This window comes from Puntigrus tetrazona, chromosome 15 (genome assembly GCF_018831695.1).
Source record: "Puntigrus tetrazona isolate hp1 chromosome 15, ASM1883169v1, whole genome shotgun sequence".
Lineage (NCBI taxonomy): Eukaryota > Metazoa > Chordata > Actinopteri > Cypriniformes > Cyprinidae > Puntigrus > Puntigrus tetrazona.
Genome location: NC_056713.1, coordinates 10,236,255 through 10,261,167, shown reverse-complemented (window position 1 = coordinate 10,261,167; position 24,913 = coordinate 10,236,255). Strand labels below are relative to the sequence as shown.

General features: G+C 39.7%; 3 protein-coding genes and 1 pseudogene across 3 annotated transcripts; 3 read left to right on the top strand and 1 right to left on the bottom strand.

The window, feature by feature from the left end:
* On the top strand, positions 1–1,933 carry LOC122358606 (serine/threonine-protein kinase pim-1-like). Its single transcript, XM_043258488.1, has 4 exons — positions 1–231; positions 1,286–1,380; positions 1,481–1,531; positions 1,661–1,933. Exons 1-4 carry the CDS (start codon positions 165–167, stop codon positions 1,931–1,933), a joined length of 486 nt encoding a protein of 161 aa, XP_043114423.1. The 5' UTR covers positions 1–164.
* Positions 1,934–6,598: 4,665 nt separating this feature from the next.
* Positions 6,599–8,576, top strand: LOC122358604 (serine/threonine-protein kinase pim-1-like). Its single transcript, XM_043258487.1, has 5 exons — positions 6,599–6,888; positions 6,991–7,041; positions 7,171–7,549; positions 7,653–7,802; positions 8,257–8,576. Exons 2-5 carry the CDS (start codon positions 7,024–7,026, stop codon positions 8,574–8,576), a joined length of 867 nt encoding a protein of 288 aa, XP_043114422.1. The 5' UTR covers positions 6,599–6,888; positions 6,991–7,023.
* Positions 8,577–9,112: 536 nt separating this feature from the next.
* LOC122359236 lies at positions 9,113–17,243 on the top strand (annotated as a pseudogene).
* A 2,676-nt stretch (positions 17,244–19,919) lies between these two features.
* Positions 19,920–22,991, bottom strand: LOC122358538. Its single transcript, XM_043258379.1, has 10 exons — positions 22,674–22,991; positions 22,054–22,410; positions 21,630–21,725; positions 21,467–21,523; positions 21,317–21,376; positions 20,673–20,702; positions 20,525–20,587; positions 20,374–20,433; positions 20,217–20,276; positions 19,920–20,093 (listed from the first exon to the last, which is right to left on the bottom strand). Exons 1-10 carry the CDS (start codon positions 22,735–22,737, stop codon positions 20,059–20,061), a joined length of 882 nt encoding a protein of 293 aa, XP_043114314.1. The 5' UTR covers positions 22,738–22,991; the 3' UTR covers positions 19,920–20,058.
* Positions 22,992–24,913: the final 1,922 nt, after the last annotated feature.

Sequence of the window (24,913 nt, the reverse complement as noted above, 5' to 3'; positions counted from 1 at the left end):
GCGGGTTTTCAATGCTCTGCGCTCTAGCGGCTGCAAAACAAAATGTGTATGCCTTGTCATATTTACGGTTGCAGTAATCTTAGTCCTTGGTGTGTTGTTTTGACCTCATTATTGGACTGTGTTTGGAAGGACATAAACGTAAATGTCATTCTCACTTTTATAGTATGTCTTACACTGCGCCTTCTACAATTTGGATGCTTACGCCACATGTAGGAATCCCGTCTGCGTTAGGTAAGTTACCAAAATAAAAACCATATGCTTTCATTAGTTTAGCAAATATATTTACTTAATTTAGAAAAAAAATGAACAACTGCTATGCTTAATAAAATAAAAAAATATATTTGTTTTAAATGCTTTAGACCTACACATACATTATATACACTTTTATATAAAAAAAATAATAGTGTCATACGTTTTCATTTTTTTATTATTTGTTTTTAAATTCTATCGATTGGATCATGGGACCAATCCGGTATAAAGTTCTGAGGCGCGCAAAGCCTTATGACGCCATAGAGCGCGTTCGAATAGAACTCGCGGGGTATATAAAGCGCGAGACGTTTTTAGAATCTTCGTGGGGTTGTTGTAGTGGTCTGAGTTTTCAGAGCGATGGGACAGAAAGCGTCAAGAGTGAGTCCGATGACCGATGGCGAGGTGTACGATCACCATCCTAGTACACCCCCAAAACCCAGCACCAACAGGGCGGTTCAACATCTTCATCCCTGCGATGAGACCCCTGTTGGTGCTGGAGGAGGAGGAGGAGGAGGAGGAGGAGTAGTGGAGGATGGAGGAGGAGGAGAAGTAGTAGTAGTAGTGGAGGATGGAGGAGGAGCAGTGGAGGGTGGAGGAGGAGGAGAAGTAGTAGTAGTGGAGGATGGAGAAGGAGTAGTGGAGGAGGAGGAGAAGGAGTAGTGGAGGAGGAGAAGGAGAGGAAAAAAGCAGAGAGAGTGAAGGAGAAAAGAAAGAGTAGAAAGTGGTGGAGGAAGCTTCGCTCTTTCTTTAGAGCTGCTAAAAAAGAGCCTCCAGAGAGCAGCTCAGGTCAGGGAGAGAAGGAGCAGCAGCAGGATGAGGTGCCATTTGAAGGAAGAAGTAGCGATGGTACCTGACACATCTATGCTACCACAACACCTTTTTTAAGTTCTACTTTGACCATGTTAAACTATCAGTACCCTCACGCACAGTATCTAAAATTCACAACAGTATACATACAGGCATGTTTCCCACGGCAGCATCTCACATCACGGAGCACTGATCTCAGTTGAAATATTCTTATTTTATTTTTTAACAGACTACATCTTCAGCCGTTACACTGTGGGAGATCAGCTGGGCAAAGGTGGATTTGGGGTGGTGTATGAAGGAACGCGTCTGGAGGATAATATTAAAGTAAGTCACAATATGTAACACGTTGCCAGGCGGCAAAGGTTTTATCATTTAAACACCTCTTCGTGTATCTTAAATAATAAATATTGTTTTTGTTCAACAGGTGGCTTTGAAATACGTCACAAAGACGGAGCAAATGGAATGTGTATTCCTTGTAAGTACACTGAACCATAAAAATGTAATATTATTTTTTTAATTGAAATATTAATATTAATCACAAACCCATTCAAGACTCGAGTAACCACTCTCATGTAATGATCGTAAAAACTCAATTCTTCTCTAGCCTGATCATGCAGAGCCTCTTCCAAAAGAGATCGCCCTCACCATCATGGCGAATAAAGGTCGAAGAGTGCCAGAGATCATCCGGCTGCTGGAGTGGAGGGACCACCCTGACCACTTCGTCATGGTCCTGGAACGTCCCTCTCCCTGTGAGAATCTGGTGGAGTTCCTCAGGCGTCACGGTGGAAGCCTGGACGAGGAGAAAGCGCGGCAGATCATGTGGCAGGCGACTAACGCCGCACACATGCTGCTGCCTCCGAAAGGTGTTCCACCGTGACGTCAAACTGGAGAACCTTCTCATCAACAGGAGACATCCGAAGTCAGGCTGATCGACTTCGGATGCGGGGACGTTCTGGGGAGTTCACCGTTCAGGACATACCATGGTATGTATGATATGATATAGTTCATTTCTTCCTAGTAGATGCAGAACAATCGCGCTGCGGTAACATAAAACTTACACGTCACTCAAAGTCCACTCTGCTCCAGGCACGGTGGAGTACTCTCCTCCTGAGTACCACCGCAGTGGAGAGTACAACGGCTGGTCGGCGACGGTCTGGTCACTAGGGATCGTAATGTTCACATTGTTGTGTGGACATTTCCTAGTGACCATGACCTGTTCCTGCTGCAGCACAAGAAGTGGTCCAAAGCCGGCCTGTCGCGGGGTGAGATCTTTAATCTTTTCAATGAACAACTCAGAGTCATCCAAAACATCTTAGAGCTTGGATTAAAATAACATGCTCGAGTAGAGCAGCTGTGACGTGTAAGGTAATAAAATAACGCACTTCCTGTCTTCCAGAGTGCTGTGACCTCCTCGGGGTTCTCCTCCACGAGAAGCCAGTCCGGCGACTTGGTCTGGGGCAAATCAGGTCCCACAACTGGTTCACGGTACGAATTGTTTAGATCAGCTTAAAAGAATGAATAGCTCGTGGGAAGGAACCAAAATGTCTCAAATGTGTCCGACGTTCTTTTTCTGTTTTGTTTCAGGTCATCTTGTAGGACCACTCCAGTCTGCGTCTCTCTTGCAGCTTTGCGTCTTGCGGGCTGCAGCGGGAAGCGCTTCCATCCCTCCTCTCGCCTTTGCGTCTTGCGGGGCGAGCAAGCCCTGTGCAGCGTCTTGCGCCTTGGCTTGAGGAAGCAGTATTAGCGTCTGGCGGTACTGCTTCCGGAGGGATGTGTACATATTGTATATATGTACATACTTCTTTTGGTTGCTCCTTTTTGTTTGTCCCATCATTAAAGCTCAAGGTTGAAACACCAAAAATCGTCTGTCCCCTGCTTCCTGCCTCAGTCTACAAGCTCTAAATCTGAAATAAAGAACAACATTTTAAATGTATGTTTTAATTTAACTGATGTTCCAAAGCATTTCACAAATGGGAAACACGACACAACATTTCATATGCACGTCCCAACAATACTCACAGAACCATAACGCATGCCTGCTTAGCATTTTATCACGCTTTCATCTCGTTGGAACATTTTCCTTTGTTTCTCACCTATTTTAAATCTGTTTTAAAAATCCAACTGGTCGCATTTTGTCTGATCTTTTGACTGGTCGCATACTTTTGCAGTCACCTTTGGTAAAACTCAACGGAAGAAAACAAGTTTCACTGGAAGAATGGGAGAAGACTCAAACATTCATTATAAAGAAATATACATAGACTACTGTTTAACTGATTAAATGAGGATAATGAATTCTACATTTTGAATTCTAATCTGAATTCTGTTTTTATATGATACCAAATGAATATAACTGTTGATGCAATTCATAATTTATAAGTAATTTATATATTCCTCAAGTAAAAGTCTTAAAGTAGGTGACATTTATTGTACTTAAGTATGAAATGTAGTTTTAAACTAAATAAGCGTACAAAAGCAGTGACCAACAATACTGACAAGAATGGGAGTAGACTCAAACATTCTAATCTGAATTCTGTTTTTATATGTTAACTTCACTCATCTGTTCATTTACATCAATGTAATTAGAAACAATATTAGCTAACATTTTTATTATGTTGGTTGAACGTAATGCATTTATGGCAGATTGCACGATTTTAAGCCTGAAACTGAATTAAACCGCAAAGGAACTTTTCTGTCCATTTGCATCAGTGTGATTAGAAATCATTTTAGCCAACTGTTTTATGATGTCGACTCATACGGATGAATTTATGACAGAATCCACGATTCAGCTGAATTAAACATCAAACGAACAGGTATGTGTCCAAGTTTGCACGCTTGTTAGTTTAATCAAGATTTAACCCACTGTACTCCTATCTATCTTTGCACGCTGTGTTTGGTGTTTGGTTGCTAGAATGGTATAGATGTATGGCTAATAATTTCTACAGTTGAATTTGCACGGATAACAACTGTCGCCTTAATTTCAAAATTCTTCTCAAAGCTAGATGAACACACTCCAAGTCTTCTAAGGATATTTGCCAACAGAGGTGGAGCTCGGGGACTTCTTGTGCCACTTACAGAAGTATGATAACTACGGAAATTGTTTTTCTAGATAAATTAATGATTTGTTTCTCAATTATGTCTTGCGTGACTTGAAAATGTATTAGTTTATTGGTACATGTTAATTTTAGCATCTCGCTCTTGTTGGTACATGCTAATTTTCTTTATTGTCCCTAGTGTGCCTGCATTAAGGTTAAGAGGAGAGTGTCCTCAAAGCCCTGTTTGTCTACCTAAATGAGGATCCTGACAATCTCATCAAGGTGTACATGGTATGATTGCCTAAATATTTTTTGTGTATAACAATAAATGTACTTTGTTCCGTTTATAGGATGTCGATTTTTTCCAACGATGAAACTGCAATCAAAGAGATGGTGATGGGCGTTTTCTTGTCATCAGATGTGAAGGATGTGAAGATGAACCTGCGGAAGTTGGAGTAGTTCTTGAAGGAGTTACAGCACTAGAAGGGCTTGGTAATGTAACTTATGGCGTTGCATTGCTGATTGGGCTAATATATGCCCTCAATCCAAGTAATCCGAAGGAGCTTCGATACACCTTTGAACTCCTGCAAAAAGTGTTCCTGGAGCTTGATGGACACAAACTCTCCACCAAAGTTCAAGCGCTCAAGACCAAGCTTTTTACACCCTGAAACTATAACTAACTGTTTTTGTGTCAAATAATCAAAGCAGGTTCATGTTTCATGTTCACACATTTTAATGCCTTTATTTGTCCTTAATGCAGTCATGTCATGTGAACATGTTTCTGTACACATTTGTGTTTTATATAAATAAGGTCAAAAATTCAGGCTTAATGTTTTTAAGTGTTTTCCTCCACAGCCTGGATGAGTTTATCTTTGTGCTGATAAATAGGCAGCTTTCTGGATTCGCGTTTCTCGGTTTCTCCGCTCTTCTCTGATTTTGACATGTCTACGATCGTTTGTGTGCCGTTTAATTTCGCTTAACTTTTTATTATTTCACCTCTTGCGATTACTAAAGACCAGCAGAACATGAATAAGTCGCAATCGCGCAAAATGCCTAATTTCACCTTGTTTTGAAGTTGCCGGCCGGCTTTACGTTAACTTTACGACGCATCTTTTTTACTCGCAGCTCGCGAAGCTCTTTAGCGCCGCCTTCAGCACAGGATGAAATAACAAGTATAGAAAAATAAGAAATAAGAAGTTCACCGCGGGTTTTCAATGCTCTGCGCTCTAGCGGCTGCAAAAAAATGTGTATGCCTTGTCATATTTACGGTTGCAGTAATCTTAGTCCTTGGTGTGTTGATTTGACCTCATTATTGGACTGTGTTTGGAAGGACATAAACGTAAATGTCATTCTCACTTTTATAGTATGTCTTACACTGCGCCTACTACAATTTGGATACTTACGCCACATGTAGGAATGCCGTCTGCATTAGGTAAGTTACCAAAATAAAAACCATATGCTTTCATTAGTTTAGCAAATATATTTACTTAATTTAGAAAAAAATGAACAACTGCTATGCTTAATAAAATAAAATAAAAAATTTGTTTTAAATGCTTTAGACCTACACATACATTATATACACTTTTATATAAAAAAATAATAGTGTCATACGTTTTCATTTTTTTTATTATTTGTTTTTAAATTCTATCGATTGGATCATGGGACCAATCCGGTATAAAGTTCTGAGGCGCGCAAAGCCTTATGACGCCATAGAGCGCGTTCGAATAGAACTCGCGGGGTATATAAAGCGCGAGACGTTTTTAGAATCTTCGTGGGTTTGTTGTAGTGGTCTGAGTTTTCAGAGCGATGGGACAGAAAGCGTCAAGAGTGAGTCCGATGACCGATGGCGAGGTGTACGATCACCATCCTAGTACACCCCCAAAACCCAGCACCAACAGGGCGGTTCAACATCTTCATCCCTGCGATGAGACCCCTGTTGGTGCTGGAGGAGGAGGAGGAGGAGGAGGAGTAGTGGAGGATGGAGGAGGAGTAGTGGAGGGTGGAGGAGGAGGAGGAGTAGTAGTGGAGGGTGGACGAGGAGTAGTGGAGGGTGGCCGAGGAGGAGGAGGAGAAGTAGTAGTAGTGGAGGATGGAGGAGGAGGAGAAGTAGTAGTAGTAGTGGAGGATGGAGGAGGAGCAGTGGAGGGTGGAGGAGGAGGAGGAGTAGTAGTGGAGGGTGGACGAGGAGTAGTGGAGGGTGGACGAGGAGGAGGAGGAGAAGTAGTAGTAGTGGAGGATGGAGGAGGAGGAGAAGTAGTAGTAGTGGAGGATGGAGAAGGAGTAGTGGAGGGTGGAGGAGGAGGAGGAGGAGGAGTGGAGGGAGGAGAAGGAGTAGTGGAGGAGGAGAAGGAGAGGAAAAAAGCAGAGAGAGTGAAGGAGAAAGAAAGAGTAGAAAGTGGTGGAGGAAGCCGCTCTTTCTTTAGAGCTGCTAAAAAGAGCCTCCAGAGAGCAGCTCAGGTCAGGGAGAAGAAGCAGCAGCAGGATGAGGTGCCATTTGAAGGAAGAAGTAGCGATGGTACCTGACACATCTATGCTACCACAACACCTTTTTTAAGTTCTACTTTGACCATGTTAAACTATCAGTACCCTCACGCACAGTATCTAAAATTCACAACAGTATACATACAGGCATGTTTCCCACGGCAGCATCTCACATCACAGAGCACTGATCTCAGTTGAAATATTCTTATTTTATTTTTTAACAGACTACATCTTCAGCCGTTACACTGTGGGAGATCAGCTGGGCAAAGGTGGATTTGGGGTGGTGTATGAAGGAACGCGTCTGGAGGATAATATTAAAGTAAGTCACAATATGTAACACGTTGCCAGGCCGGCAAAGGTTTTATCATTTAAACACCTCTTCGTGTATCTTAAATAATAAATATTGTTTTTTGTTCAACAGGTGGCTTTGAAATACGTCACAAAGACGGAGCAAATGGAATGTGTATTCCTTGTAAGTACACTGAACCATAAAAATGTAATATTATTTTTTTAATTGAAATATTAATATTAATCACAAACCCATTCAAGACTCGAGTAACCACTCTCATGTAATGATCGTAAAAACTCAATTCTTCTCTAGCCTGATCATGCAGAGCCTCTTCCAAAAGAGATCGCCCTCACCATCATGGCGAATAAAGGTCGAAGAGTGCCAGAGATCATCCGGCTGCTGGAGTGGAGGGACCACCCTGACCACTTCGTCATGGTCCTGGAACGTCCCTCTCCCTGTGAGAATCTGGTGGAGTTCCTCAGGCGTCACGGTGGAAGCCTGGACGAGGAGAAAGCGCGGCAGATCATGTGGCAGGCGACTAACGCCGCACACATGTGCTGCCTCCGAAAGGTGTTCCACCGTGACGTCAAACTGGAGAACCTTCTCATCAACAGGGAGACATCCGAAGTCAGGCTGATCGACTTCGGATGCGGGGACGTTCTGGGGAGTTCACCGTTCAGGACATACCATGGTATGTATGATATGATATAGTTCATTTCTTCCTAGTAGATGCAGAACAATCGCGCTGCGGTAACATAAAACTTACACGTCACTCAAAGTCCACTCTGCTCCAGGCACGGTGGAGTACTCTCCTCCTGAGTACCACCGCAGTGGAGAGTACAACGGCTGGCCGGCGACGGTCTGGTCACTAGGGATCGTAATGTTCACATTGTTGTGTGGACATTTCCTAGTGACCATGACCTGTTCCTGCTGCAGCACAAGAAGTGGTCCAAAGCCGGCCTGTCGCGGGGTGACAACTGTCGCCTTTAATTTCAAAATTCTTCTCAAAGCTAGATGAACACACTCCAAGTCTTCTAAGGATATTTGCCAACAGAGGTGGAGCTCGGGGACTTCTTGTGCCACTTACAGAAGTATGATAACTACGGAAATTGTTTTTCTAGATAAATTAATGATTTGTTTCTCAATTATGTCTTGCGTGACTTGAAAATGTATTAGTTTATTGGTACATGTTAATTTTAGCATCTCGCTCTTGTTGGTACATGCTAATTTTCTTTATTGTCCCTAGTGTGCCTGCATTAAGGTTAAGAGGAGAGTGTCCTCAAAGCCCTGTTTGTCTACCTAAATGAGGATCCTGACAATCTCATCAAGGTGTACATGGTATGATTGCCTAAATATTTTTTTGTGTATAACAATAAATGTACTTTGTTCCGTTTATAGGATGTCGATTTTTTTCCAACGATGAAACTGCAATCAAAGAGATGGTGATGGGCGTTTTTCTTGTCATCAGATGTGAAGGATGTGAAGATGAACCTGCGGAAGTTGGAGTAGTTCTTGAAGGAGTTACAGCACTAGAAGGGCTTGGTAATGTAACTTATGGCGTTGCATTGCTGATTGGGCTAATATATGCCCTCAATCTAAGTAATCCGAAGGAGCTTCGATACACCTTTGAACTCCTGCAAAAAGTGTTCCTGGAGCTTGATGGACACAAACTCTCCACCAAAGTTCAAGCGCTCAAGACCAAGCTTTTTACACCCTGAAACTATAACTAACTGTTTTTGTGTCAAATAATCAAAGCAGGTTCATGTTTCATGTTCACACATTTTAATGCCTTTATTTGTCCTTAATGCAGTCATGTCATGTGAACATGTTTCTGTACACATTTGTGTTTTATATAAATAAGGTCAAAAATTCAGGCTTAATGTTTTTAAGTGTTTTCCTCCACAGCCTGGATGAGTTTATCTTTGTGCTGATAAATAGGCAGCTTTCTGGATTCGCGTTTCTCGGTTTCTCCGCTCTTCTCTGATTTTGGCATGTCTCACGATCGTTTGTGTGCCGTTTAATTTCGCTTAACTTTTATTATTTCACCTCTTGCGATTACTAAAAGACCAGCAGAACATGAATAAGTCGCAATCGCGCAAAATGCCTAATTTCACCTTGTTTTGAAGTTGCCGGCCGGCTTTACGTTAACTTTACGACGCATCTTTTTACTCGCAGCTCGCGAAAGCTCTTTAGCGCCGCCTTCAGCACAGGATGAAATAACAAGTATAGAAAAATACGAAATAAGAAGTTCACCGCGGGTTTTCAATGCTCTGCGCTCTAGCGGCTGCAAAACAAAATGTGTATGCCTTGTCATATTTACGGTTGCAGTAATCTTAGTCCTTGGTGTGTTGTTTTGACCTCATTATTGGACTGTGTTTGGAAGGACATAAACGTAAATGTCATTCTCACTTTTATAGTATGTCTTACACTGCGCCTTCTACAATTTGGATGCTTACGCCACATGTAGGAATCCCGTCTGCGTTAGGTAAGTTACCAAAATAAAAACCATATGCTTTCATTAGTTTAGCAAATATATTTACTTAATTTAGAAAAAAATGAACAACTGCTATGCTTAATAAAATAAAAAATATATTTGTTTTAAATGCTTTAGACCTACACATACATTATATACACTTTTATATTAAAAAAAAAAAATAATAGTGTCATACGTTTTCATTTTTTTATTATTTGTTTTTAAATTCTATCGATTGGATCATGGGACCAATCCGGTATAAAGTTCTGAGGCGCGCAAAGCCTTATGACGCCATAGAGCGCGTTCGAATAGAACTCGCGGGGTATATAAAGCGCGAGACGTTTTCAGAATCTTCGTGGGTTTGTTGTAGTGGTCTGAGTTTTCAGAGCGATGGGACAGAAAGCGTCAAGAGTGAGTCCGATGACCGATGGCGAGGTGTACGATCACCATCCTAGTACACCCCAAAACCCAGCACCAACAGGGCGGTTCAACATCTTCATCCCTGCGATAAGACCCCTGTTGGTGCTGGAGGAGGAGGAGGAGGAGGAGGAGTAGTGGAGGATGGAGGAGGAGGAGAAGTAGTAGTAGTAGTGGAGGATGGAGGAGGAGCAGTGGAGGGTGGAGGAGGAGGAGAAGTAGTAGTAGTGGAGGATGGAGAAGGAGTAGTGGAGGGTGGAGGAGGAGTAGTGGAGGAGGAGAAGGAGAGGAAAAAAAGCAGAGAGAGTGAAGGAGAAAAGAAAGAGTAGAAAGTGGTGGAGGAAGCTTCGCTCTTTCTTTAGAGCTGCTAAAAAAGAGCCTCCAGAGAGCAGCTCAGGTCAGGGAGAGAAGGAGCAGCAGCAGGATGAGGTGCCATTTGAAGGAAGAAGTAGCGATGGTACCTGACACATCTATGCTACCACAACACCTTTTTTAAGTTCTACTTTGACCATGTTAAACTATCAGTACCCTCACGCACAGTATCTAAAATTCACAACAGTATACATACAGGCATGTTTCCCACGGCAGCATCTCACATCACGGAGCACTGATCTCAGTTGAAATATTCTTATTTTATTTTTTAACAGACTACATCTTCAGCCGTTACACTGTGGGAGATCAGCTGGGCAAAGGTGGATTTGGGGTGGTGTATGAAGGAACGCGTCTGGAGGATAATATTAAAGTAAGTCACAATATGTAACACGTTGCCAGGCCGGCAAAGGTTTTATCATTTAAACACCTCTTCGTGTATCTTAAATAATAAATATTGTTTTTGTTCAACAGGTGGCTTTGAAATACGTCACAAAGACGGAGCAAATGGAATGTGTATTCCTTGTAAGTACACTGAACCATAAAAATGTAATATTATTTTTTTAATTGAAATATTAATATTAATCACAAACCCATTCAAGACTCGAGTAACCACTCTCATGTAATGATCGTAAAAACTCAATTCTTCTCTAGCCTGATCATGCAGAGCCTCTTCCAAAGAGATCGCCCTCACCATCATGGCGAATAAAGGTCGAAGAGTGCCAGAGATCATCCGGCTGCTGGAGTGGAGGGACCACCCTGACCACTTCGTCATGGTCCTGGAACGTCCCTCTCCCTGTGAGAATCTGGTGGAGTTCCTCAGGCGTCACGGTGGAAGCCTGGACGAGGAGAAAGCGCGGCAGATCATGTGGCAGGCGACTAACGCCGCACACATGTGCTGCCTCGAAAGGTGTTCCACCGTGACGTCAAACTGGAGAACCTTCTCATCAACAGGGAGACATCCGAAGTCAGGCTGATCGACTTCGGATGCGGGGACGTTCTGGGGAGTTCACCGTTCAGGACATACCATGGTATGTATGATATGATATAGTTCATTTCTTCCTAGTAGATGCAGAACACCGCGCTGCGGTAACATAAAACTTACGTCACTCAAAGTCCACTCTGCTCCAGGCACGGTGGAGTACTCTCCTCCTGAGTACCACCGCAGTGGAGAGTACAACGGCTGGCCGGCGACGGTCTGGTCACTAGGGATCGTAATGTTCACATTGTTGTGTGGACATTTCCCTAGTGACCATGACCTGTTCCTGCTGCAGCACAAGAAGTGGTCCAAAGCCGGCCTGTCGCGGGGTGAGATCTTTAATCTTTTCAATGAACAACTCAGAGTCATCCAAAACATCTTAGAGCTTGGATTAAAATAACATGCTCGAGTAGAGCAGCTGTGACGTGTAAGGTAATAAAATAACGCACTTCCTGTCTTCCAGAGTGCTGTGACCTCCTCGGGGTTCTCCTCCACGAGAAGCCAGTCCGGCGACTTGGTCTGGGGCAAATCAGGTCCCACAACTGGTTCACGGTACGAATTGTTTAGATCAGCTTAAAAGAATGAATAGCTCGTGGGAAGGAACCAAAATGTCTCAAATGTGTCCGACGTTCTTTTTCTGTTTTGTTTCAGGTCATCTTGTAGGACCACTCCAGTCTGCGCTTCCATCCCTCCTCTCGCCTTTGCGTCTTGCGGGGCGAGCAAGCCCTGTGCAGCGTCTTGCGCCTTGGCTTGAGGAAGCAGTATTAGCGTCTGGCGGTACTGCTTCGGAGGGATGTGTACATATTGTATATATGTACATACTTCTTTTAGTTGCTCCTTTTGTTTGTCCCATCATTAAAGCTCAAGGTTGAAACACCAAAAATCGTCTGTCCCCTGCTTCCTGCCTCAGTCTACAAGCTCTAAATCTGAAATAAAGAACAACATTTTAAATGTATGTTTTAATTTAACTGATGTTCCAAAGCATTTCACAAATGGGAAACACGACACAACATTTCATATGCACGTCCCAACAATACTCACAGAACCATAACGCATGCCTGCTTAGCATTTTATCACGCTTTCATCTCGTTGGAACATTTTCCTTTGTTTCTCACCTATTTTAAATCTGTTTTAAAAAATCCAACTGGTCGTATTTTGTCTGATCTTTTGACTGGTCGCATACTTTTGCAGTCACCTTTGGTAAAACTCCAACCGGAAGAAAACAAGTTTCACTGGAAGAATGGGAGAAGACTCAAACATTCATTATAAAGAAATATACATAGACTACTGTTTAACTGATTAAATGAGGATAATGAATTCTACATTTTGAATTCTAATCTGAATTCTGTTTTTATATGATACCAAATGAATATAACTGTTGATACAATTCATAATTTATAAGTAATTTATATATTCCTCAAGTAAAAGTCTTAAAGTAGGTGACATTTATTGTACTTAAGTATGAAATGTAGTTTTAAACTCGTAAACGTACAAAAGCAGTGACCAACAATACTGACAAGAATGGGAGTAGACTCAAACATTCTAATCTGAATTCTGTTTTTATATGTTAACTTCACTCATCTGTTCATTTACATCAATGTAATTAGAAACAATATTAGCTAACATTTTTATTATGTTGGTTGAACGTAATGCATTTATGGCAGATTGCACGATTTTAAGCCTGAAACTGAATTAAACCGCAAAGGAACTTTTCTGTCCATTTGCATCAGTGTGATTAGAAATCATTTTAGCCAACTGTTTTATGATGTCGACTCATACGGATGAATTTATGACAGAATCCACGATTCAGCTGAATTAAACATCAAACGAACAGGTATGTGTCCAAGTTTGCACGCTTGTTAGTTTAATCAAGATTTAACCCACTGTACTCCTATCTATCTTTGCACGCTGTGTTTGGTGTTTGGTTGCTAGAATGGTATAGATGTATGGCTAATAATTTCTACAGTTGAATTTGCACGGATAACAACTGTCGCCTTAATTTCAAAATTCTTCTCAAAGCTAGATGAACACACTCCAAGTCTTCTAAGGATATTTGCCAACAGAGGTGGAGCTCGGGACTTCTTGTGCCACTTACAGAAGTATGATAACTACGGAAATTGTTTTTCTAGATAAATTAATGATTTGTTTCTCAATTATGTCTTGCGTGACTTGAAAATGTATTAGTTTATTGGTACATGTTAATTTTAGCATCTCGCTCTTGTTGGTACATGCTAATTTTCTTTATTGTCCCTAGTGTGCCTGCATTAAGGTTAAGAGGAGAGTGTCCTCAAAGCCCTGTTTGTCTACCTAAATGAGGATCCTGACAATCTCATCAAGGTGTACATGGTATGATTGCCTAAATATTTTTTGTGTATAACAATAAATGTACTTTGTTCCGTTTATAGGATGTCGATTTTTTCCAACGATGAAACTGCAATCAAAGAGATGGTGATGGGCGTTTTCTTGTCATCAGATGTGAAGGATGTGAAGATGAACCTGCGGAAGTTGGAGTAGTTCTTGAAGGAGTTACAGCACTAGAAGGGCTTGGTAATGTAACTTATGGCGTTGCATTGCTGATTGGGCTAATATATGCCCTCAATCCAAGTAATCCGAAGGAGCTTGATACACCTTTGAACTCCTGCAAAAAGTGTTCCTGGAGCTTGATGGACACAAACTCTCCACCAAAGTTCAAGCGCTCAAGACCAAGCTTTTACACCCTGAAACTATAACTAACTGTTTTTGTGTCAAATAATCAAAGCAGGTTCATGTTTCATGTTCACACATTTTAATGCCTTTATTTGTCCTTAATGCAGTCATGTCATGTGAACATGTTTCTGTACACATTTGTGTTTTATATAAATAAGGTCAAAAATTCAGGCTTAATGTTTTTAAGTGTTTTCCTCCACAGCCTGGATGAGTTTATCTTTGTGCTGATAAATAGGCAGCTTTCTGGATTCGCGTTTCTCGGTTTCTCCGCTCTTCTCTGATTTTGGCATGTCTCACGATCGTTTGTGTGCCGTTTAATTTCGCTTAACTTTTATTATTTCACCTCTTGCGATTACTAAAAGACCAGCAGAACATGAATAAGTCGCAATCGCGCAAAATGCCTAATTTCACCTTGTTTTGAAGTTGCCGGCCGGCTTTACGTTAACTTTTCGACGCATCTTTTTACTCGCAGCTCGCGAAAGCTCTTTAGCGCCGCCTTCAGCACAGGATGAAATAACAAGTATAGAAAAATAAGAAATAAGAAGTTCACCGCGGGTTTTCAATGCTCTGCGCTCTAGCGGCTGCAAAACAAAATGTGTATGCCTTGTCATATTTACGGTTGCAGTAATCTTAGTCCTTGGTGTGTTGTTTTGACCTCATTATTGGACTGTGTTTGGAAGGACATAAACGTAAATGTCATTCTCACTTTTATAGTATGTCTTACACTGCGCCTTCTACAATTTGGATGCTTACGCCACATGTAGGAATCCCGTCTGCGTTAGGTAAGTTACCAAAATAAAAACCATATGCTTTCATTAGTTTAGCAAATATATTTACTTAATTTAGAAAAAATGAACAACTGCTATGCTTAATAAAATAAAAAAATATATTTGTTTTAAATGCTTTAGACCTACACATACATTATATACACTTTTATATTAAAAAAAAATAATAGTGTCATACGTTTTCATTTTTTTATTATTTGTTTTAAATTCTATCGATTGGATCATGGGACCAATCCGGTATAAAGTTCTGAGGCGCGCAAAGCCTTATGACGCCATAGAGCGCGTTCGAATAGAACTCGCGGGGTATATAAAGCGCGAGACGTTTTTAGAATCTTCGTGGGGTTGTTGTAGTGGTCTGAGTTTTCAGAGCGATGGGACAGAAAGCGTCAAGAGTGAGTCCGATGACCGATGGCGAGGTGTACGATCACCATCCTAGTACACCCCCAAAACCCAGCACCAACAGGGCGGTTCAACATCTTCATCCTGCGATGAGACCCTGTTGGTGCTGGAGGAGGAGGAGGAGGAGGAGTAGTGGAGGATGGAGGAGGAGGAGAAGTAGTAGTAGTAGTGGAGGATGGAGGAGGAGGAGGAGGGTGGAGGAGGAGGAGGAGGAAGTAGTAGTAGTGGAGGATGGAGAAGGAGTAGTGGAGGGAGGAGAAGGAGTAGTGGAGGAGGAGGAGAAGGAGAGGAAAAAGCAGAGAGAGTGAAGGAGAAAAGAAAAAGTAGAAAGTGGTGGAGGAAGCTTCGCTCTTTCTTTAGAGCTGCTAAAATAGAGCCTCCAGAGAGCAGCTCAGGTCAGGAGAGAAGGAGCAGCAGCAGGATGAGGTGCCATTTGAAGGAAGAAGTAGCGATGGTACCTGACACATCTATGCTACCACAACACCTTTTTAAGTTCTACTTTGACCATGTTAAACTATCAGTACCCTCACGCACAGTATCTAAAATTCACAACAGTATACATACAGGCATGTTTCCCACGGCAGCATCTCACATCACAGAGCACTGATCTCAGTTGAAATATTCTTATTTTATTTTTAACAGACTACATCTTCAGCCGTTACACTGTGGGAGATCAGCTGGGCAAAGGTGGATTTGGGGTGGTGTATGAAGGAACGCGTCTGGAGGATAATATTAAAGTAAGTCACAATATGTAACACGTTGCCAGGCGGCAAAGGTTTTATCATTTAAACACCTCTTCGTGTATCTTAAATAATAAATATTGTTTTTGTTCAACAGGTGGCTTTGAAATACGTCACAAAGACGGAGCAAATGGAATGTGTATTCCTTGTAAGTACACTGAACCATAAAAATGTAATATTATTTTTTAATTGAAATATTAATATTAATCACAAACCCATTCAAGACTCGAGTAACCACTCTCATGTAATGATCGTAAAAACTCAATTCTTCTCTAGCCTGATCATGCAGAGCCTCTTCCAAAAGAGATCGCCCTCACCATCATGGCGAATAAAGGTCGAAGAGTGCCAGAGATCATCCGGCTGCTGGAGTGGAGGGACCACCCTGACCACTTCGTCATGGTCCTGGAACGTCCCTCTCCTGTGAGAATCTGGTGGAGTTCCTCAGGCGTCACGGTGGAAGCCTGGACGAGGAGAAAGCGCGGCAGATCATGTGGCAGGCGACTAACGCCGCACACATGTGCTGCCTCCGAAAGGTGTTCCACCGTGACGTCAAACTGGAGAACCTTCTCATCAACGGGGAGACATCCGAAGTCAGGCTGATCGACCGGATGCGGGACGTTCTGGGAGTTCACCGTTCAGGACATACCATGGTATGTATGATATGATATAGTTCATTTCTTCCTAGTAGATGCAGAACAATCGCGCTGCGGTAACATAAAACTTACACGTCACTCAAAGTCCACTCTGCTCCAGGCACGGTGGAGTACTCTCCTCCTGAGTACCACCGCAGTGGAGAGTACAACGGCTGGCCGGCGACGGTCTGGTCACTAGGGATCGTAATGTTCACATTGTTGTGTGGACATTTCCCTAGTGACCATGACCTGTTCCTGCTGCAGCACAAGAAGTGGTCCAAAGCCGGCCTGTCGCGGGGTGAGATCTTTAATCTTTTCAATGAACAACTCAGAGTCATCCAAAACATCTTAGAGCTTGGATTAAAATAACATGCTCGAGTAGAGCAGCTGTGACGTGTAAGGTAATAAAATAACGCACTTCCTGTCTTCCAGAGTGCTGTGACCTCCTCGGGTTCTCCTCCACGAGAAGCCAGTCCGGCGACTTGGTCTGGGGCAAATCAGGTCCCACAACTGGTTCACGGTACGAATTGTTTAGATCAGCTTAAAAGAATGAATAGCTCGTGGGAAGGAACCAAAATGTCTCAAATGTGTCCGACGTTCTTTTTCTGTTTTGTTTCAGGTCATCTTGTAGGACCACTCCAGTCTGCGTCTCTCTTGCAGCTTTGCGTCTTGCGGGCTGCAGCGGGAAGCGCTTCCATCCCTCCTCTCGCCTTTGCGTCTTGCGGGGCGAGCAAGCCCTGTGCAGCGTCTTGCGCCTTGGCTTGAGGAAGCAGTATTAGCGTCTGGCGGTACTGCTTCCGGAGGGATGTGTACATATTGTATATATGTACATACTTCTTTTGGTTGCTCCTTTTTGTTTGTCCCATCATTAAAGCTCAAGGTTGAAACACCAAAAATCGTCTGTCCCCTGCTTCCTGCCTCAGTCTACAAGCTCTAAATCTGAAATAAAGAACAACATTTTAAATGTATGTTTTAATTTAACTGATGTTCCAAAGCATTTCACAAATGGGAAACACGACACAACATTTCATATGCACGTCCCAACAATACTCACAGAACCATAACGCATGCCTGCTTAGCATTTTATCACGCTTTCATCTCGTTGGAACATTTTCCTTTGTTTCTCACCTATTTTAAATCTGTTTTAAAAAATCCAACTGGTCGTATTTTGTCTGATCTTTTGACTGGTCGCATACTTTTGCAGTCACCTTTGGTAAAACTCCAACCGGAAGAAAACAAGTTTCACTGGAAGAATGGGAGAAGACTCAAACATTCATTATAAAGAAATATACATAGACTACTGTTTAACTGATTAAATGAGGATAATGAATTCTACATTTTGAATTCTAATCTGAATTCTGTTTTTATATGATACCAAATGAATATAACTGTTGATGCAATTCATAATTTATAAGTAATTTATATATTCCTTAAGTAAAAGTCTTAAAGTAGGTGACATTTATTGTACTTAAGTATGAAATGTATTTTTAAACTCGTAAGCGTACAAAAGCAGTGACCAACAATACTGACAAGAATGGGAGTAGACTCAAACATTCTAATCTGAATTCTGTTTTTATATGTTAACTTCACTCATCTGTTCATTTACATCAATGTAATTAGAAACAATATTAGCTAACATTTTTATTATGTTGGTTGAACGTAATGCATTTATGGCAGATTGCACGATTTTAAGCCTGAAACTGAATTAAACCGCAAAGGAACTTTTCTGTCCATTTGCATCAGTGTGATTAGAAATCATTTTAGCCAACTGTTTTATGATGTCGACTCATACGGATGAATTTATGACAGAATCCACGATTCAGCTGAATTAAACATCAAACGAACAGGTATGTGTCCAAGTTTGCACGCTTGTTAGTTTAATCAAGATTTAACCCACTGTACTCCTATCTATCTTTGCACGCTGTGTTTGGTGTTTGGTTGCTAGAATGGTATAGATGTATGGCTAATAATTTCTACAGTTGAATTTGCACGGATAACAACTGTCGCCTTAATTTCAAAATTCTTCTCAAAGCTAGATGAACACACTCCAAGTCTTCTAAGGATATTTGCCAACAGAGGTGGAGCTCGGGGACTTCTTGTGCCACTTACAGAAGTATGATAACTACGGAAATTGTTTTTCTAGATAAATTAATGATTTGTTTCTCAATTATGTCTTGCGTGACTTGAAAATGTATTAGTTTATTGGTACATGTTAATTTTAGCATCTCGCTCTTGTTGGTACATGCTAATTTTCTTATTGTCCCTAGTGTGCCTGCATTAAGGTTAAGAGGAGAGTGTCCTCAAAGCCCTGTTTGTCTACCTAAATGAGGATCCTGACAATCTCATCAAGGTGTACATGGTATGATTGCCTAAATATTTTTTTGTGTATAACAATAAATGTACTTTGTTCCGTTTATAGGATGTCGATTTTTTTCCAACGATGAAACTGCAATCAAAGAGATGGTGATGGGCGTTTTTCTTGTCATCAGATGTGAAGGATGTGAAGATGAACCTGCGGAAGTTGGAGTAGTTCTTGAAGGAGTTACAGCACTAGAAGGGCTTGGTAATGTAACTTATGGCGTTGCATTGCTGATTGGGCTAATATATGCCCTCAATCTAAGTAATCCGAAGGAGCTTCGATACACCTTTGAACTCCTGCAAAAAGTGTTCCTGGAGCTTGATGGACACAAACTCTCCACCAAAGTTCAAGCGCTCAAGACCAAGCTTTTTACACCCTGAAACTATAACTAACTGTTTTTGTGTCAAATAATCAAAGCAAGTTCATGTTTCATGTTCACACATTTTAATGCCTTTATTGATTTTAATGCATTTATTGATTCATGTGAACATGTTTCTGTACACATTTGTTTTATATAAATAAGGTCAGAAATTCAGGCTTAATGTTTTTAAGCGTTTGAAGTGTTGTTGAAAGTGTGACACTTGCTGTAAGCTGTTCCTTAGTGTAAAAAGGATTTATTACATATTTGCTGCGTTTCTAAAATGAACACATATATTTCAAGCTGGTTTAACATCACCTAGCGTTGTCAAGATCATGTGGTGTAATCACATGAAACCACTGTCCACGATCAAATCATCTTCAACCAACGTTTTTATTTTTTTGAGTGCTAAAAGTGTTAAAACCACATTTAACACTATAAACATTATTTCTGCTTTTAAAACCTGTCCTCACTGAACAGCTTTCATAATTCAACTGTAGACAAACTCATAAGAAAGTTTTTAAACCTGATTTAAATTAAAATTTAAAGAGAATATATAAAACAGAACAGTGATTATTGAGCATTATATTATTAACATATGATCAAAATGAATACAATTAAGTAGATTTGATTTAAAAGAGAGGCCACCGGATCAAAATATCCAACAATGTACAGTATTTACTCATTTCTGCAAACTAGAATTTCAGACATTTCATCAGTCTGTGACAAACTGAATGTTCTTCCCAGTGTTTGCTGATCAACTATTATTAAAATTAATATAAAACTGCTGTCTGTAATACGCAAAACAGAGGCTGAAGAATAATAATAATTCTGAAGCATGAAATGAATGTGGCTTCCATGAACCATGTTGAACATCAGCATTTATTGAGATATTTAACTGTTCATAATGAAAAGTTATTATGAAGTCTGAAATGTGTTGTGGTTTCTGTGGAAGTGGATTCTGTAGTTGTCTTCTGATCACTTCAGTCATTGTATATTGGATTTTTAAACTGATAATCTGCCAGAAAAAAGAAAGAAATCAAGTTTTTGTGGCTGTGACAACGATCTGAAAAAGTGCCAAGTAATAAAACTTCATTGCAATTTAAAATAAATGACATTTAAAAACAAGGAAAATAATTACGTTTTTGTTTTTTCCTTTTTTTGCCAGCATTTGCTGAAATGGAGAGCTCCGCCTGGTTAACTGAAATATTTCAAAGACATTTTGGGGTTTATTTTAGTTACAAAAATACATCTAATACATCTAATCTGACAAGCAAATGTCACAAATGTTGCCTTACCATAATATGGTTTTACATCTGAAGGATGATTTGTAGTGGTTTCAGGAACAGCTCTGAAAGCTGATTTTTTTGGTTTCAAAATTAGATTTGTATCATTTATCTCGTAAAGTAATACAATAAATCAAGAATGAAACTAAAAAAGATGATTCACCTCTCTGAGGACGCTGCCCCTGCTGCACAGCAGAACTTTGATTCGGAGCATGGATGTCATTTTCTGGACAAAGAAAAATACATTTAGAATTTAGTTAAGTTACAATTAAAACATAACATTAAATAAAAGTTAAAAACATAATTTATACCATAAACAGTTGTGGGGGCCCTCCTCACACCTTCAGAAATAAGATCAACAGACAAATAAAATGTTTAGTTTAAGGTAATATAATCAATAATACCACATAATAACATCATATATTGTTGTATTGGACAATTTGCAGGAATCAAACGATTCTGTTCTAGCTTGTATTACTCACAATGTCTGAAACTTTGTACTACAAACACGTCTTGTTTCTTGTTTATTTTGCCTCTTTAAAGATTAATTTCTTGTTGTATTCATAATTTAGAAGTCACTTTGGATAAAAGCATCTGCTAAATGATAACGGGGGGGAAAAAAACCCAATAAAAAAATGTAGCATTAGAAATGTCTTTATTTTCTTTATCTGTCATACTTTTTTTTAAATCTGAATACTGGGACAATGGCAAAATAAAATTCAGCTTTTAAGTAGAAAACCCTAATTATATAAGTTATAATATATTAATAGTTTTACTGCATTGAAATAGATACAATTATTTACAAGAAAACGCCATGCACTTCTAACCTTTCTCTCTCTCTCTCTCTCATGGGGTTTTAGTATTTTGTATGCAGTGCAATGGCATGTATTGGGTTTTAAGTGTAATGGCATTGTTTTTCAAGACCACATGCTGATATGTGAAGCGTGTTTCTTACCTCCCATGTTTCTATGTCCACCGAGTTCTGTATTCTGTCTTTCTTCTTGGATATTACTGCCTAAAAGTCACATGATTTTCACAGAGGTCAAGAAACTCCACAGAACGTCACTGAACATCAAGCACTGGTCAAGTGAGTCAAGCTGCTCACCTTCACTCTGTCCTCCATTACCTGGATCTGATTTAGATGATGTATTTACATACTTTTCTGTCCAAGGGAAGATTTTTGCATTTTTTTTGAGTATGTGCACATTTTACACAATAAATATAAAAATACTGTTTAAACTGCTATAATGCAAGAAAACAATGCCCACCGTAGAATTTTGATAACAGACTGAATGCAATAAAAAGGAGAATAAGCAACCCAGCTCCAGCCGCGAAGAACCACCAGGGGTTTAACTCACTGTTTCCTACAATGGAAAAAAAAATACAGTTACAGTGTAACAGTTTCGAAATCATACCGTTTTGACCAATAATCATTTGCAAAATGTACATGTTTCTATACAAGTCTTATTGTTGACTATTTCCGCAAATGCGCTTTAGGTAACACCCTATTTCTGTATTTAAGTCTCAAATGTCAATTATACATTGAATTGGTTTATTCTTTAAATACAAAAAGTGAAATGAATGGTAACATTACACCAAACCTTAAATTAAAACAATGGAAACACCCTTAAAACTCACATAGACATTACACTGCATAATCCGAACTTATATATAGCACTTGTGGCAACTTACTGTTCGGATGTTCATTGATCTTCACATGTTCAACGATCTTCACCTTCCAGCATTCAGTGTCGAGCTCGCATGTGTAGGTGCCAATGTCTGAAGACTGCAGATCACGGATGAAGATGGAGAAGTTTCCGTGTTCAGACAGAAGCGGAAAAACATTCACTCGTCCTTCGCTGGGACTCTCGAAGAAGATTCTGCCATTGTTCATGATCTTCACGAGACTGAAAAAGTGGTCTCTGCTCCAGTTCACCGTCACTGTTTCATTGTAGCTGCTTACATTAAAGTTACATGGGAGAAATGCTTCGGATTTCAGAGAAGCGTTAACGGTGACCTCTGTGCATTTCGGATTCCTGCCGTCCAGAGCTGAAATGAAGGGGCATCGAAACATAAATGATCCAGAAGGCCTACAATATCACACACGTATTCATTTGCTACCAAACACAATGTTAAAGAAACGTCTGGTTAGTTCACTTTAAACACAACAACACGTAAAATATTATAAAAACTGAACATCTAACAAGGAGGCAATGCATTATGCTTTTATAAATCATAATAGAATTAAACAATATTAACACTTTACCCCTAATTTCATTATAAATAAATAAATATTGATATTTTGAACCTACCGTTTGAAGACACCAAAGCACCAAAAAATATCCAAAGATGGGAAATATACATGATGCATGACATCTGAAGTGTCAAAGCTGCAAGACCAAAGCAGAGAATGTATAGCTTGATGTCCTTCACGTGGTGTTTCCTGTAAACACACACACACACACACACACACACACACACACACACACACAGCCTCTTACATGTGGGGTTCTGGGGCCGCTTACATAAGTGACATAAGATTTTCTACTTTCAAATTAGTGATGTATCTGTGACCAAACATTGGGAAATGTGCTTTGCGATGCATTTGATACCATTTGAGACTAGGTAAAGTTATGGTAGATAAATAATCATTAGAGTGTTTGAGGTTGTAGAGTCAAACGCTGGGCCACTTACTGACTTACCTCAGTTCAAGAAAACAGGTTTCCATTTTTACCACATCCTGTAGCAAACTCAAAATGAGATCACCTCAGATTTTTATATGCACGCCACTCTTACAAAAACATTTACTGTCAAACTCACAACGCATTTAAATAAGCTGACGATGACTTTTTTTTTAATTTGCATGTTGTGCGGTTATCGCAAAACGTTATTTTATTATTTCTTGATCATAAGCAATTACGTTTACCTACTGTTGCGTCGAACATGAAATAATCTGAAATTAGAGAAAGATTAAGTTCTGGCCGAAGCAGCAGGTTTCTGAGGGTCGATGTAGCCTATACCTTTGCTTACCGCTTCGTTTATTTTGAGATCTGCTTGTAAAAACCACAACTTTAGCATCTGTTCGCGCTGCAAACCGCAATTGTTGCTCCGAAATGAGCCTTAAGGTAACACTGCAAGATCGCTCTCTGGAAAAAAAAGCTGATACTGGGTCAATACCTTGTTAAAAGAAACACACACACACACACACACACACACACACACACACACACACACACACACACACACACACACACACACACACACAAAGAAAGTTGGGCAGATGTAATGGTAATAAAGGTTACATTTGCTTTTATAGCAAGATATAGAAATATGGGGTAAACTGAAATATTGTAAATTTAGAACATAATATTACAAATGCTTATACTATTTGATAATATATTGTCATTTTTTTACTGGTTAACCGGTTTCAAAGCCAATTAAGTGTCATTAGCGCCACCTGCTGGACAGAAAACAGCACGATTCTTCAGAAGCTGTGTGAACATGTTCAGTCTTTGTTTTCCGGTTGCTTTCTTAGGAGAATATTTTAGTCTAATTTCCCTCTGGTACCCATCTACCCGTTAAATAAGGCAGAAAATGAGCAAAAAGAAAAAATATGTAAATTAATAAATAAGTAAAACACAAAATGGATTATTTCACAGCCTCCATCGACTCTCAAATAGCCTAGGAATAAAAATAAATTGTTTGGTGATTAAGATATAGATGCAGTAAATATTGTTCAACACATGGGTCTTTTTGTTTATTTATATTCAAATTATTTGTGCACGACATTTTACAAATAATAACAAATAATTTCAAAGATTTCACAGGTAATGTAACAATGCAAATTTGCACTTAGATTTACATATGTGGTTTACAAAAAGCAGAGAATAAACCTATTTGAAAAACTAAAAAGTCACAAATGTTTATACAAAAACATTTAAAAACTGATAGCATATGAAAGCAAAAGATTTAAAAAATGCCTTTAATGAAATAACAGATTTGTGATCTGAAATATGAAAAACCTGATTCTCCTCTTGCCAGCACCTTCTCCGCTGAGCATTTATGCCTGAAAGACTGAAACATATCAAGCGGATATTTTGTTATTCTTTTGTTATTATACTATTATATAACCTTATAATTAAAACATACTGTGTCATACCGTAGTTTACTGTAGATGTCGTATAGTTATTTAAATCTGGAGTTTTGAATGCTGTTAAAAAACAAAACACATGTTTAGTTCATTAAGCTTATAATTTTTTTTTATAATTTTTTTTTTAATCTTATTTCTTAATGTTTACATATTAAAGGAAACAGAAATGGTGAATTACCTCTATGTTGAATATTACAAGTTTGACTTGAAGAACCATGTTCTTGAAAAGCTAAATATAGCACAATATTATTATTTTATTAGTATTAAAAGTAGTAGTCGTCATGGTATATTAACCACCACAAATGTAAATATATTAATACCACAAATGTAAATAAAAAAAGAAAGAAAGTAAATATAATATGTATAATATTTAAAGATCACATAATATAAATAACATATTAG

Coding starts and splice junctions, on each gene's coding strand:
- LOC122358538 (XM_043258379.1), bottom strand. CDS start 22,737: ATGTCATGCATCATGTATATTTCCCATCTTTGGATATTTTTTGGTGCT. Junction 21,726..22,053: donor GATCAATGAACATCCGAACA/GTAAGTTGCCAC, acceptor TTTCCATTGTAG/GAAACAGTGAGTTAAACCCC. Junction 21,524..21,629: donor TCTGTTATCAAAATTCTACG/GTGGGCATTGTT, acceptor TCCCTTGGACAG/AAAAGTATGTAAATACATCA.
- LOC122358604 (XM_043258487.1), top strand. Junction 7,550..7,652: donor ACCGTTCAGGACATACCATG/GTATGTATGATA, acceptor ACTCTGCTCCAG/GCACGGTGGAGTACTCTCCT. Junction 7,803..8,256: donor TTCCTGCTGCAGCACAAGAA/GTGGTCCAAAGC, acceptor TTCCGTTTATAG/GATGTCGATTTTTTTCCAAC.
- LOC122358606 (XM_043258488.1), top strand. CDS start 165: ATGTCTTACACTGCGCCTTCTACAATTTGGATGCTTACGCCACATGTA. Junction 232..1,285: donor AGGAATCCCGTCTGCGTTAG/GTAAGTTACCAA, acceptor ATTTTTTAACAG/ACTACATCTTCAGCCGTTAC. Junction 1,381..1,480: donor GTCTGGAGGATAATATTAAA/GTAAGTCACAAT, acceptor TTTGTTCAACAG/GTGGCTTTGAAATACGTCAC.